This window comes from Anas acuta, chromosome 15 (assembly GCF_963932015.1).
Source record: "Anas acuta chromosome 15, bAnaAcu1.1, whole genome shotgun sequence".
Taxonomy (NCBI): Eukaryota; Metazoa; Chordata; class Aves; order Anseriformes; family Anatidae; genus Anas; species Anas acuta.
The window spans coordinates 8901655-8916684 of record NC_088993.1 but is presented as its reverse complement, the minus strand read 5'-3'; the positions used below and the strand labels follow the sequence as shown (position 1 = coordinate 8916684).

The 15030-nt window shown below is 39.1% G+C and overlaps 1 protein-coding gene across 4 annotated transcripts in view; it reads left to right on the top strand.

Moving 5' to 3' along the window:
* Positions 1–15030, top strand: part of MYH11 (myosin heavy chain 11) — a 60152-nt gene that overhangs the window by 14380 nt on the left and 30742 nt on the right. For 3 of the 4 annotated variants that reach the window (XM_068699125.1, XM_068699128.1, XM_068699127.1), the window contains exons 4-6: positions 4607–4634; positions 11678–11780; positions 13499–13519. In XM_068699125.1, the coding sequence (XP_068555226.1) occupies positions 4607–4634; positions 11678–11780; positions 13499–13519 (152 nt within the window). The remainder of the gene's footprint in view (positions 1–4606; positions 4635–11677; positions 11781–13498; positions 13520–15030) is intronic. The other variant, XM_068699126.1, reaches the window with a different exon arrangement.

Genomic DNA, 15030 nt, shown 5'->3' with positions numbered 1-15030 from the left:
ATGGCCACATGCAGCAGGTTGTTATGAGCACTTTTCCAAATCACAGCCATGCTCTTCCATGCTCAAACTGGGGTGCTGAATGTCTTGTTGAATCTGCAGATTATCACATGTCACTAATGCATTACAATTATGGCCCAAGCACAGTCATTCTTTCACTCTCATTTCCAGGCAGAATAAGAATTTTTCTTTAATCTAAATATCCAGGAGAATATAATATTCCAGGAGAACATTTTGTGTGTGAATCTGGCCCCAGGAGCTACCTCACTGAACTAACTGCCTTTACAGACCAGCTAGCTGACTACTACTACACTTAGAGACTGTGATCATAAAAAAAAACACCCTATGCTTCTGTACTCACCTCTCTCTCCTGTGTTATGGAGGCAGTAGCTTTCCAGGAGCGCAGCTGCTATACAACCCTCTCATTCCAACACTGTCAGCATTATTCTTCATGCAGTCATCACACAGAACTGTTCCAGGTTACCACCACCCCTTGCTTTTTGCTGGGATTGTTTTAAAGTGCACTCCAGCCTTGCTGCTGCATCATGCCTTCATGCAAGAGAGAGCAGTGCAGGGCAGGGAAGAGGAGCCAGAGGTGGGTGGATGAATGGCTTCCTGCACCACTGCCAGCATCAGTGGTGGCTGAGTTCAGACACTGGTCCAGTAAGGATGAGTAACTCTTCTGCCTTCTGCCATCTCCCCTGCAGGTGGCAAACAGCAAATGAGCAGTAAACAGCACAAATGCAAAAGGTCAGGTTATGTAGCAGTAATAATAGATATAAAATGTTAATGTGGAAGATTAGGTTTCTGTTAAGTGCTCTGGCAATAAATGATATAGAGAAGACATACTGAGGCTTCCTGCAACTCAAAGAAACTTATCTATTTTCTGCAAAGCCATTTTTATGCAATGACTTTGTAAGCAAGCTAGAGTAAAAGATGGAAAAACAAACAACCTGGTAGTTACTGGGAGGTATGGGAGGGGAGCACAGTTCCCAAGGTCCTAGAAAAGGAGGCTGCTGTGAAAAGCCAGCTGTTTACTGTGTCCTTAGCAGGACTGTACAGAAATGTCCCCTTTAGGCAGTGTGGTTATTAACAAATGTAAAGAAGCAGTAAGCGAGTGTTGGAGCATGGCTTCAGTCTGTTTTTCCCTTTTATGGTAAAGCTGCCAACTTGCTGCTTCATTGTGATAAACCATCTGATTTTGTTTGTGATTAAGCAGAACTAGCTGGTCTATTGAGAACAGAGGGGCATATGATTCTTACAAGCAGACTGGAGGTGTTTGCTGAAAAAGTGAAGCAGAATCCAGAAAAAAAAAAAAAATCAGTTGCAGGGTTAGGAAAGCTTTTAGGAAGCTTTTTAGGAAGGCTTTTAGACTGTGAAGTATGTCTGTATACTGTTAGAGTTGAGGAGAAAACACAGAAATATCCAAAATGTCTAATATGGACATATAGGGAGTACAGAAATACAGGATAGGATAGTCTTCCAGGTAGTATCAATCTTTCAAAAAATAATTAACCAAAGAGATTTTGGAAGATAGCAAATATATTTTGATAGTTTGTAAACCCCAGAAATTATGCTTAAGCAGCTTTATTTTGTGAGTCATTTTCTCCTGATAAATCTACCCACATAAAGTTGCAGGCTCCCAAAACCAGCTACAATCCTTCCTACATAGAATAAAATATCCCTGAACAGAAATAGAAGCAATCAATCTGGAGAGTCCTGGAAAGTAAATGAGGCAGGTATTTGCAGATCATGACATAACAAATTAGGATCAGGTTTCCTGATATGTTCCATCCTTACCTTTGCAATTTGTTAAAACTTCTGAAGGCAATATAGCAATTTTGGGCATTCTCCCTCCATGAATGTGCATAGGTCAGTTGATTGGTGTGAGGTTTGATGCACAGCTCAGCAACATAGGGCTTAAAACTTCAGAACTTCATATGGCTGCCAAGGATACAAGATGTTTGAAAGGGCCAGTAACCAAGAAAGGAGCCTTTTCTCACTGCTCCCCCACAGAATTCTGCAAGAATGCCATGGGGCTGCTCACCTACAGGGAATGATCAAATCACACAGGTATGATCCTGGAAGCCATTTGGGATTACAAGAGGAAGCTGAAAACAAGCAAATAGTTTTCCTTTTCCCTCCAAGAATCCCAGTAGCCCTCAGGTTGCATATCCGATTTACACAGTGCTGCTTCACCAGAGGCATCCTTTCCTTCTTGGGGAGCAAGTAGACCTTGCCTCTGGCAGCACACCAAAGATTCACCCTTCTCTCCTTTTTCTTCTTATTCTGATTTGTTTCCACTACCTGAAAAAGGGGCTGGGCTGTCTGAGTTTGAAGAAATTCAGTAACTCCTGCTTGGCTTGTATGGTCTGTTCACTAGCCCAGAGGGCACTTGGTGCAACTCCTGACCTTCCCATTCCTTTTTTCTTACATTTCAGCCAAGCTGCCCACATACATGCACTTGTGCGAGCTCCTGTGGTGGGCCAGTTTATGAGACACCTTCAAGAGGAGTCTGTCACTTACTGGGGATGAAAAGAGGGGCAGCAATGGGCAGTGAAGAGAAGTGACAAAACACTTGGCTTGGAGGAAACTGATTTTTTCAAATGTTCCCTGAGCTCAGAATTTCCACTGGCAACTCTGTATCAACGAGTCAATTTTGTTTTCTCTATGGTATTCATGAGTTTGTGATGTAATATCAATATATGCCCATGGTTTCTATTTACACAACAGTGTATTTTTAGCAAAATTCAACTGTGTTCTCACTTTTTTTTAACCTAAGAGAACGCCTAGCTTGGTATCTTGCAGCAAAAGGTAAACATGGATCACAGTTCTTCTCCAAAATGTGTACGTGGAAGAGTCCTGCAATGTTGATTGCTGACAAATACCTCCAACAGCAATGAAATGATTCATTTTACACCAATTTACTGACTAAAGTGGTAAAGTGGTGCCATTTGCTGTGGGAGCGATCAATAAAGCAGTCAATGTTATAGCATCTGCTCAAACGTTACTGAAGAACTGGGACTAAATACAGTTGTTTAATATCAATCCAAACCAGAGCAGAAACCACTACTGCTTTTCCTAGGCTGGCTGTGGTCCAGGCAGCAATTACAACTTGAAAGCTTAATAGGTTGAATTTATCTCCATTATCTTTACACAGTACAGAAAGCTTGTTTATCTCATGGCATTTATTACATACAGGGTCAGTGACAAGGCAAGCAACCAGATAGGTAGCCATGCAGGTCATCCAACATGCTGAATAAAATGAGGAAGGGGTTTGGGTCTTAACTTTTGCCCAGAGGCATCCCTGGTCAAATATGAGCTCTCCATCTGGTATTACCCTCTGTACATGGCAGATTGAGGCAGCCTCACTCAAAGAAGGGCCAGCTTTCATGCCAGGACAGGTTGCTCAGAGCCTTGATCAAGTCTATCTGTAGCTATGTCCAAGGGTGGAGTTACCACACCTCTCTGGGCAACCTGTACCAGAGTTTGACCATTCCCATGCTGAAAAAACAGTTCTGCTTCAGAAGTGATCACAGTAGATGTGCTAGACACACATATTTCCACAGAGGCAAACTGTAAAGCCTCCCCTTAACACAGACTTTTCAGTAGAGCTTTGGGAAATACTTCAGTGTTGTGGAGCATATTATGAAACTTCAGTGTGTTTTCACTGTCTATTACAGCCTAAGTTTAGCCTGATATCAGCCTTTTGGTAGAAAATTCTGTGTAAAAGTTCTGAAGGTAAAAAGAAACTCTGACTCCAAATGCATGAACAGGGAGGTACATGGCAAGATTATGGAGCTATGATGTAATGCTAAAATGTGCTGCAGCATTGCAGCATATTGGTCTCTGCCACACAGAAACCTCTTAAATGTAATACACAGGAGAAATGGAGATTTTGGCTCACCTTTTTATAATTTTCTATCTAATATGTGTTTGATAATCCTCTTCATGGTAAAATATGAAGAATACTTATGTTCTTGCTGATAGGCTTTTGTAAAATATGTGAAATACCTCATTTTGTCTCAGTCTTTGGAGGATACCTTACAGAAATTACCTGTCCTCTTGATAAAAAATTATCTCTAAATATGAAATAAAATACATTGAGTACATCATTCCGTTATTTGGACTGATCTGCCTTCAAAATCTAAAGTTTTCCATAGCCACCTTCAAATATTTTAGTTTTTGATGCCTTATCTATCCAGACTTTGTCTGAAGTGGGCTGCTAGCCATACTTCATAAGCATAGTAAAAACTTGAGTTTCAGGCTTGAAATCATCAATTATAATCTTCTTATAGAGAGCCTGATCCTCTTGCTGTGCTCATTATAGATCATCTCTAATGGAATTTGCAAAAAATATTTTTGAACTATTAACCTTTTGTTCTTTTTTTTTTTTTTTTTTGTACAAAATATTTCCATTAGAGATGCTGATTTAAATATGAGGGCAAATTATGTAAGATCTGAACCCTGTACTTTTGGCTAATCATGAATTGCCAGATTTTGGAAGGTCTAGACTGCTCAATGTAAGTCCTTATAAATATAACAGCTTCTGTCAGCTAATGGCTTAGCCATTTTCCCTAGTTAATGGATTTTTTTTCTTTATTCACAGATCGAGAAGACCAGTCTATCCTGTGCACGTAAGTAAACTCAGCCATTTTAGTATACCTCAGTATTATCATGTCTTTCTATATTCAAAATCAATTCCTATTTTGATAGAACTATATATTCTCACCTTCAATGAGCTTGAACTCCAGTCTCAGTATAAGCTTTACCTGTTGATGAAATAAGAAGCAGGTATCAATGTCATAGGAAGTTTCAGAGATTTAGAGCTTACAACAACCAGTTGGAAACTGTAGTTGTAAAACTGTGTCTAGGGAGAACAGATCTTTAAGAGTTCCCTAAAGGAAACTGAGAAAACTGAGGAACACGGAGCATCCTGGGTAATTACTGAGCAGCTTTTAATTTTTAAGTGTTGGTAGCTTACCAACATATCCTGAATCAGTTGTTATAAAAAATGCGATCCTTAAGTTCATGTCGTTTTGTACTGTTTGCATGTAGTGCAGCTAGAACAACCATGACCTGGTACCTCCCTGCTGGCACAGCCCATCTGTGTGCAAGGCCATGGCGCACTGGCTAAGTGCACACTGCATGGGTTCAACCTTTCTGCAGTCTTGATACAATCACTTTAGGCAATAGTGAAATAGCAGCTAAGCAAGCCCTGTTCTGAAAGCCCTTATTTTTCTGAGTCCTGGATTGCCGAAGGCCTCCTCTTTGAGTTTTGGCCTGCCAGCACTCAGACGGTGCCACATTGTGGGGGCAGCTGTTGTACCATGAAAGATTTTAATGTAATAAGGCTTGCTGTGCACAACTTACTGCTCCTCAAAATCCTCTCCTAGGTTTATCATTCATAGCCACTTCTGCAAAACACTCAGGCTGTTTAATTGGATGGGGATCTTCTATCTGACCTGCAATTTTGACCATGTCTGCATTTCTCTATGGCTAGTCAGTTGGGTTTGTTACTTGAATGCCATTGAGAATGCTTTTGACTTAATTTTGTGTTTGTTGTATTAGACATCTTCCAGTTCTGCCGATCAAAGGTAGGAGTTGATTCATGTGAAAACAAATTCTTGTTTGCAGAAGATGGCACACACATTGTTTATAGCAGGATCATGCTGTGATGCTGTAGTCTGTCCTATATTGCAAATATACATCATAACCCCAAACTGAATTTGTTTTGGGAGGTCATCCCTAAAAGTGTGGCTACTGACTGACTGAATATTTATACTACAGTTTTTAAAAAGTAGTGCTACTGATCACCAGCCATACAGGTATTTGTGAGTGCCACTGATAACTTGAACAAATTAATCATTTAGGAAGTACAAATCACGTACTGTACAGAGTACCTTAAAGGCTAGCATAGCTCTGACCTCACTTGTGACCAGATTTCATTACATGACAGTCTATCAGTCAAGAATCTGTCCAAAAATACATGAAAACCAATACCAAATCTAAAATTGATGCAAAGATAAAATAAAAATTCCCATCACACTTTTCCCAGGATGAAACATGTCATGGTAATGAAGACTAATTTGCAATATGCATTTCCTCCTTCTATTTCTGTACTTTAGTTTATTTTTCCATTAGTAACTCTTCAGATCTTCTTTTAACCTTGGAATATTAGTTTTTTTAAGAAACAACTTTCTTAGGCAAACCTATGTCTTTTTGTTAATGAAAATCCTTTAAAGATTCTAATTCTGACAGCTACCATATGTAGTGAATACAAGAATACCTCTTATTTCCTTCTAGAAGCTGGAAACATTATGTGTTTCACCCCACTAAGGCATAGAGAGAATGAAATGTCTTTCCGATTTTGAAAACAGCCACATTTGGAACAACTGCTGTATATTGGATGGGCACCATGACCCATAGATTGAAACATTGCTCTCACTGGTCTTTTAGATCAAGATTAGTCAAGCTAAAATCATCGTATATAGCTTTAACGACTACTTGTTTATCATCCTTTTTGGCCTTATTTGGCTGTACAGAAACAAGAAAGTTCACTTGGATTTCAGCTGGGCAGTGTTCAAGCACAAACAATTCACATTACTTTATAATTGCTAAAAATTCTAAGAAATTATCTTTTCCCCTAAAAAATAAAACAACAGCTGAAGACCTACCTCATGGCACTGATCAGCTGGGATCTTTTCTTTAAACAGCTGTAGACTCAAGCTTTCCAAAGCCTGCTACCTAAATTGTTAAAAATGTAGCTATAAGGATTATTATATAATTATCATAACATAACATAATGTAGCATATGCTTCTGCACTAAGGGTATGAAATCTCATTATTCATATGTCTGGAAATCCAGGTAGTTAATGCTTGTCCATCTTTGTGTTTCAGTCCCCACACTGCTTTGGGCAGCCTCCCCTCCTCTGCCTGCCTCTTGGGATTCCATGAAATCCCCTGCTGTAGTCTCTCCTCTTTGATATCTGAGTTGGCCATGAAGTATTCTGAACTTACTCTTGCAAAGACCATGCTGAGGGCCTGGATGCTGTGGACCAGAACATTAGGTGTTGCTGAAGGGAAAAAAAAAATAGGAATAACTATCCAGTCACTCGGGGACCTGAGCAGCCTTAGTGCATCAGCAACTAAGCAATGGCCAGTGAAGAGGCTTGTGACTTTTCAAATTTCTTCCAACTTAGGGCACCAGCTCTCAAAGGAGAGCTCTGGCCTTTATGTTTTGATTTCTAAAGATACAAGTGGATGCTGATGGAACTTTTAGAAGTTTTTTTTTTTTTTTTTTTTCTAAAAATTCCACAGGTGCTCATTTGCATAGCTAAGCACATAAATGCTTTAAAGATCTGCTCTTACACCTGTCTGATCTTGGAGTTACCATATTTTAACTACTTCCTGAAAAGAGAGGGTAGAATATTGTTTTCTGGAAAGCAGATGTGGCCAAAAGTATGAGGCATGAGCCTTAATTAAACAAAAATTGGCCTTGAATGAATGAGGAAAAAAATCTGATCAAAACTTTAAGCATAGGGGATATGTGAAGCCTAAGAAAACAAATGTTTGTTAAACACTAGATTTGTACATGTAATCAAATAGTTTTTCATTAGCTTTTACTTTTTTTTTTTTTTTTAATGCACTCACTTTATTTGATTAGCCTCTATCAAAACATATGGTAGCAAGGTACTGATTCCACTTAATTTGGCATAGTAACATCCAAAATACTGAGTAAGGCAGCGACCATCCTGCCATTTCCTCCTTCCTCTCTCTTTCTGGGCAAACTGTCCAGATCTTTGCCTGGCCCTGTGACCCCCACCTGCTTTCTCCCCTGGCACGTGCCAAGAAGCAGAGCCACCCAGGACATCCTCCAGACTGCAAAGTCCTGTAAGGCAAAGCCTCCTCCACAAGAGAGCTAAACTCTTCTTTCCCAGCCCACTAAATCTCAAAGGCTGGAGCTGGCACGCATTGCTGCCTGGCCCTTCTCCCACATGGTTATCTTGTGTAGCTTTAGACCCGAGGTAGAGCTCGGTGCCAAAACAGCTTGGCCTCCTTTTGGAATTTTTTTATAAGCAAACTAGGAGGATCAGTGGGTTGGCTTCTGAGCGAGGTCTCTGGGGGGATTCAGCTGGTTTAGGACAAAGATTTTCGTTATCTTAGCACATCTCATACCACAGCCTGCCAAGCCCTAATGTGATTTGGAGCACCTCATTGACTGCTCTGTGAACAGAGGCTTCCTGCAGTGCCAGGGTAACCAGATTAAGGGATGTGTGAATGGTCAATTTTGTGGTTCGTTGCTTGATGAAACAAATGCTGAAAATAAATCCTGCTGTAACTTTTTAGATGTTTCCAAAAGCGGAATTAAACTAAGTCTTATATCATAATATTAATATAGAAAGCTCTCAAGTTTTCAACAAAATATCCACTTCTGAAAATATTTTTTCCCTGTTATGCCCAAACATTCAGTAGTCCTAGCTACACACCGGGCTCACCCCACACCAGTGGGGCCAGCTTCCCACTCTCAGCTTGTACTAATTTGGAAACCTATTTGAACTACGATAATTTTCATGTAAGGAGAAGGCAATGGAGTCACGGAGGATTTAGTAGCTTGTATAGCACAAAAAACTGTTATAGCTGAGCACTATATGGGGGATTACGTGCTTTAAATCCTTCCAAAAACAAAGCCTGGCAAGAAACAAAGGGGGAATAGCTTTAAGCTATGCCACACAATTGGAGTTTTTCTGCTTGTTTCCTTTTTATCTGAGCAAGCCTGTAAGCCTAGTGGACTTTTTTACTCTGGGGAAGGAAGGCAGTTTCTTGGAAGGAAAATAGGTATTGGAAGCAGATTAAATACTGCTATTGAACTGATCACAACTGAGCAATAGGAACTGCTTTTGCTGTTACTTTTTGTTTGTTTGTTAGATTGCATTGCCCACCTGAGCTGGTTGCAAAGAACTGCTCCGGCAATAAATGTGCTGCCTCTGTATAGCAGGCAACAAGAATGACTTTAGATATTTCAGTTAAACAAATGATAGGTCTGCTTCCAAAAGATGATGATTAGGACAGTGGTTAACAGAGTTTGCATGGTGAACTTCCCATTCGGAATATGATTTGGGATACAAGACTAAGGAAAATAGGCACTCAGAAGATGCCTCCTGGGAGGAACCCCACTGTTTACGGTTCATGCCAAAATCACTGCTTGCAAGAAAAAGGCCAGTCTTTAACAATTGAATCACTGAGAATGAAGAGAGCATGCCGATTTTTAAACAGGTGGGATTCTGCATGCCATTTCACAATAAAAGTTGCTTCTGCCATCCCAGAAATTATGGTACTGCAAGAAAGATGCAGAGAAAAAAACAGCATGACTGATTCTGCTACAGCTCAATAGTTCTAGGAAGAGTTTCATTCGCCTATGAAGGAAGCTGAGAGTCACATGCTCTCCTTCTCCTGGGTCTTTTCCCTTGTAAGCTTCTTGATTTGAATCATTGAACCTGATTTAGCTATTCCTCCTCATTACTTAGTTTTCAAACACATGGTATTTTATCACTGAGATGAAGTCTAGACCTTGTCATACAGCTCTGATGCATCCTTCAGAGTAATGTTGTTTAATTAATATTTTCTTATCAAACCTGTGTGTTGCCAAGGACATTTAAAAATGATCTGATGTGCTGAAAAATTAGAAGTGTTCATCAACTATGGTCGTGATTCTTCATTACTTAATGACCTTAGAGATTTTTTTCTTCCTTGCAGCTGTTGAGATCCTGTCTGTTTTCAATTTTGTTTTGAAGCATTTCCATTTCACATTGAAGAATTGTTTACTGTCCACTTCAAAAGGAAGTTAAAGCCTCAAAGAGTAGCTGCAGAAAATAGGAAAACCCTCAGCTCATACAGGAGCAAAGAGTTAAGGAAAGCAAGCACAGAACAAAATGTTAAGCAACTTTAACATTGCAGTATGGTAGGATAATTACAAGTGAAATGATGCCTTATATGGTAATACTCACAGGGATTCAGGGAAAGCCAAATGATGGGCACTGTTGCCCTGGGAGAAAGGAAATGCAATGCATGTAGTGATGAACTACAAATAACCTTTAATAAAATAGAATAGTTCAAAGTCTAGGGTTTGTTTGAAGAAAGTTTTTACTTTTATTCCAGAGTACCAAAGTTGCAAGGTAAATTTATTTGAAAACTTAGTACGCCTATGTTTTCAAATTGGTGTGCTTAGTTTGGAATAGTTCCCAGGACACTTAATTTTTATCAATAAAACATGGAAATGTTTTAGCACTGAAGTCCAGGCAGGGATGAATCCAACCTCTAAACTGCACAAATTACCCCAGGTCTGGTGATAAGGAACATATTTGTCTCAATTAGTTCTGGTTAAAACTATAAAAGCCAGAAGAAACACTTCTCATCATGTGTACCTTGGGCAGGAATTGTTTCTGGTTTCCTAAGGTTTACATCAATGTCATCCTGTCTTTAAAGTCCTGCCTTGCACTTACTCATATTTTTTACATCCATTTTTCACTGGTCCCTTGGTAGGGAAAATTAACTCCTCTATTTCCTAATTAGGAAAAGAAGCAGAACTGCAATGGATCTGGCTAAATAGTTTCAGCTTCAAAAGAGTTGACAAATATCCATAGGACTTTTATATATATTGTTCCTTTTATTTTTTAAATCCACTTAGATTCAAACCCAAGGAAAGAGATGTCCAACTTCCATGTAGACTCACAGCACTAGCTTGATAGAGCTGAAAGAACTAACTTACTACATCCACACCCACTGTAATGCCCTTTCTGACTGCTGGGACAGGACAAGATAAAAACATTTTAGTCCATATAATCATCAAAGCCAAAGATATCTAGAAGTGCAAAGATGAAATGTGAACGAGAGAGACAAGTAGGCTGGAAATGGTCTTACTTCTGAGAAAATACTGTAAATTTGGTCCTTGTACTTAGAAAACTAGCATTTTACTTTAAGAGAAGGCTTAAGAGTTGTAAATAAACTTAACTCCAGAAATCCTCTGGGAGGTAGAAAGTTAATACCACCTTCCTGCTTCCCAAGAGACACTGCACAGAGTACAGCCACGATGACGCTTCTGCTGGTCAGAAATGTTCCCACATTAAGTTCCCTGCTACCTGGTTAGCTGGGACAACTCCAGCAGTGTCAACTCTGGTCTTACAGAGGTCAAGGAAAGTCTGAAGATCATGGAGATCACATAAGGCAGTATAATTCCCTTATTCTACAGCATTGGTGTAACTGCTTTAATGCCTGTGTTTCTGATGAGAAAACTGTTGGATTACTGTTGATGGTTTTTCTTATTCTTGTACCACATTATACTTAACATTGCATTTTTTTGGGGTCTTAAAATATGAACAGACTCCCTGCCAGCCCCAGTTCTCATAAATGTTTAGATACTGCCAAAGCAAAATGAAGTGCTGTACAGAAGTGCTTTAGAATTGCCTTACGTGGCCCAACATCCAGTCAAAATACTAATGGGACAGAGATAGAGCTCTGATACCATGTTCTGTGCATGCTGAAGTCAAGTGGGTTTGGAGACACCATGTTCAGGGATAAATACTGAGCCACGCAGTTTCCAGTCCTGTTTTTATACAACAAACTCATCAAATGGCGGGAGTCCACCAGTTACCTTCTTTTGTTTTATTTTCTTTTCCCTCAGAGGTGAATCTGGTGCTGGCAAGACAGAAAATACCAAAAAGGTCATTCAGTACCTGGCTGTTGTTGCTTCATCACATAAGGGCAAAAAGGACACCAGCATCACTGTAAGTGAGCTTTTCTGTATTCAACTCTCCTTTGAGCCTGTTAGGACTGTACCGAGCTGATTGCTAACAGCAAGTCAACGTCTGTGGCTTGCCAAGTAGTTGACATATTAAGAGTACACAATTATGTCACAGCTCTATGTTTATGGAAAAAAAAACTTTTGTTTGACACCCTGTTAGGCATCAAATCAGAATGTACTTTCCTAGAAGAAAAATATTCATAGCTTTCTATATGCATAGTACTTATTTATATCCTAACATGAAGGCCTTGAAGTCTGCAAGGTCCTTATTTTACCCTTGGCCACTGGCAAATAAGAACTTTAGGAAAACCTTTAACTAAAACATCATCCATCTGCATTACAAAAATGTATATAAACTTTTAGACTTCTGAAGTGTTGATCGGCTTTGTTAGCACACAATTTTTTTATGAACTAGCAAAAAGTTTCAATATAAAAATTATTGTTTCATATTAGGCTGTTGACACAGAACAATTTTGAAAGGCACATTTTCTATAAAGTACTTTGTTGCTTCAAAATTTGTAATAATCTTGCCTTAGTGATTAAAGTTCAACGTTTTGCTCTGAACCGTAAGAGCTTATGTCTACCCAGTTCCCTGAAATCATTGTTGTGGCTGAGGCTCTCACCTTTACTGTATTCATTAATGCAACTCGAGGTCCTATGTCATTTCAGTAATTTCCAGCCCTTTTTATGTTACTCAAAAATTTCTGGGAAAAAAAAAAAAAGTAGCAATTAATTTTTATGACAAAACAGGCTTAATTCAGGAAGACATTCCAGTGCATCCCAAAGGCAAAACTGGGTCCAAAATAAGGAATTAATAGAGTAGTGAAAAACAAAGTAAAAATCTTATGACCACACCTGTGCTGGGACTTGCCTATCCTGTATGCCTGAGGATAGAGGACTCCAGAGCACACCGCCTGGCCTTTTCTACCATGAGTAATTGTTGTTTATATACAGCGTATTCTGCTTCAGGGCAAGGGAGGGAGTAGATGTCCCTTAGGGCAGTATTTTCTAGAAATCTGTGATTCAAGTTGGTGGAAACAGTCCAAGACCAAGGGCATAGTTTTCCTTTGTTGAATGTTTATGAAAAAAAACCCTTATTTCATCCTGCTGAGTCCTTCTCAGTGGCTGGGGGAAATGAACTTGTGGTTTCAGGGCCATTCCTAATGGGCACGTAACTGTAGTTGCTGCTGACTCCCCTGGGGAACTACATGAGTCTCAGGATCAAACTGGCTCTGAGAGAGATCTGAAGGCAAATATCCACCAGATGGGGGCTGAGAGAAAGTCTAAACTATTCTATAACATGTTGACAAATAGTAATTCAGTGACTGGGACTACTGACATGGCAATTTCAGTCATTAAAAAAATAATGAAGAGCAAGATGCCTCCATTGCACCAGAAAAGAACTGGGAATTTACCCTAAAAATATCTGTCCTTATCTGGTCCTGGGAGACTGACCTGGGACTGGATCCAAATCCCATCCCTTCGCTTCAGGTTGTTTTTTTTCTTCAGTTAAAATACTCTATACATGTTACTTGCATTTGTACTCTTGGTATGTCTGCAATAGATTTTTGTTTGTTTGTTTTTCTGGTTTATTTGCATGGAAACTGTGTATTGGTTATTTTAATACAGGAAAAACAATAAAAATGTCTGTGTAATGGAAATGATACTGACACTTGTTTTATACCACATTATTCAATACAGCAAGGTCCATCTTTTTCTTACGTGAGTAACTTAGACTGTTTGATGTGTGTTTAAGGCACTGAGTGTAGATCTGCATGCTATTGTTGCACCTCAAAAATTCAAGAGAGATTTTGTTGAAATATGTTGTATGATAAGATGAAAAGCAACAATAGCGCCAAATGCTCTCACAAATCAACCCTAACTGTGTCAGGCTCCATGGTAAAGAATGAGGTCTGACACAGGCAGGGTCATCTCTCAAATATCACTCTCTCCTATACGTGTGTGTTCAAATTGCCGTAGTTTGAATGAAATTTCCCACGTTCCTGAAAGAGCCACTCAGCCTGAAATTGAGCAATCTGATTTCTGAATGAAAATACCTAAATGCTTTCCATGCTTCAGGTTGAACTTTCTAGGACTGTTGTGAAATAATTCCTAAACCTCACCATGTTTGATTGATTTGTTTGGCTGCATGCTTTCCATTTGATATTGCTTTCAATGACATTTTCATGTAACTGTAAAGAATTGTTCACATCTGCAAAAGTTAGCATGCTCCTAGCTTGCTGCTATGATGTATAACAGAGCAATTCCCACTGCAGTGTGTAACTGCAGGTATGTTATGGCAGTTTCTTACAGGCCCTTGGGGGCCCTCCTATGTTGTGGTGTGACATCCAGCATACCAGTGCTTTAGGAATACAGGCAGGTTTGCTGGCTTCTTTTTGTTTGTATGCCAGGTATATGGATTTTTTTTTTTTATTACCTCTTTTTCCCCTTATTCTGACTGCTGTTTCAAATTTTGACTACAACAAAGTTTTGCCCATTAGTTAATTTATTACTTCATTTTTTTTCATTTACATTCATTTACAGCTCTCTGTAAAAGTAAAAAAATAAGACTTAATTGCTGGCCCAGGCAACTCTGTGTAGTTCAGTGGACTTGCTTTATGCCTTAGTTCTTAAAAGAACTATGCTTGGGAGGGTGCTCATTCTCCCATTCTCCCATCTCCCATCTCCCATGACCATGCAGGTAACCTTAGCCATTTGCTAACAAACTGTTGTTTTCTTTTTTTTTTTTACTACATTTTTGAGGTAGTCCCATCATTCCCACGTAAGTTATAAGCATTCAGAAATGGCATTTAGAAGGTTACCAGTTTTGCACACTGACTGGGAAAGAGCTGTCATTTTCCAAATTATTGCCTCTATATTCAACCTAAACATTGATTTATTTTTTTTTTCATTAGAATGATTTAAATGCTATCATATTATCTATCAAGGAGTTTTTCCGGATGTTATTTAGCTTGAGTTATTTAAAATGAGGTAATCTTACTGCAGAGTAGTACTCAAACAGGATGACAAGAAGCAAACGTGTAAGTGAGTAACTTCATAGTCCAGACCTGAATGAAAAATTAAAAAAATAAAGTCTTCATAAGCAAAGTATTTTTTCAACTTCACTGGTTTGTTTAGAAATAGGAGTATTAAATGCATGCTCATTTCATTGCATGATTTGTTTCATTAGCAATTACCAAGCACAATTAACAACATAATACAAGTTTTGTGTG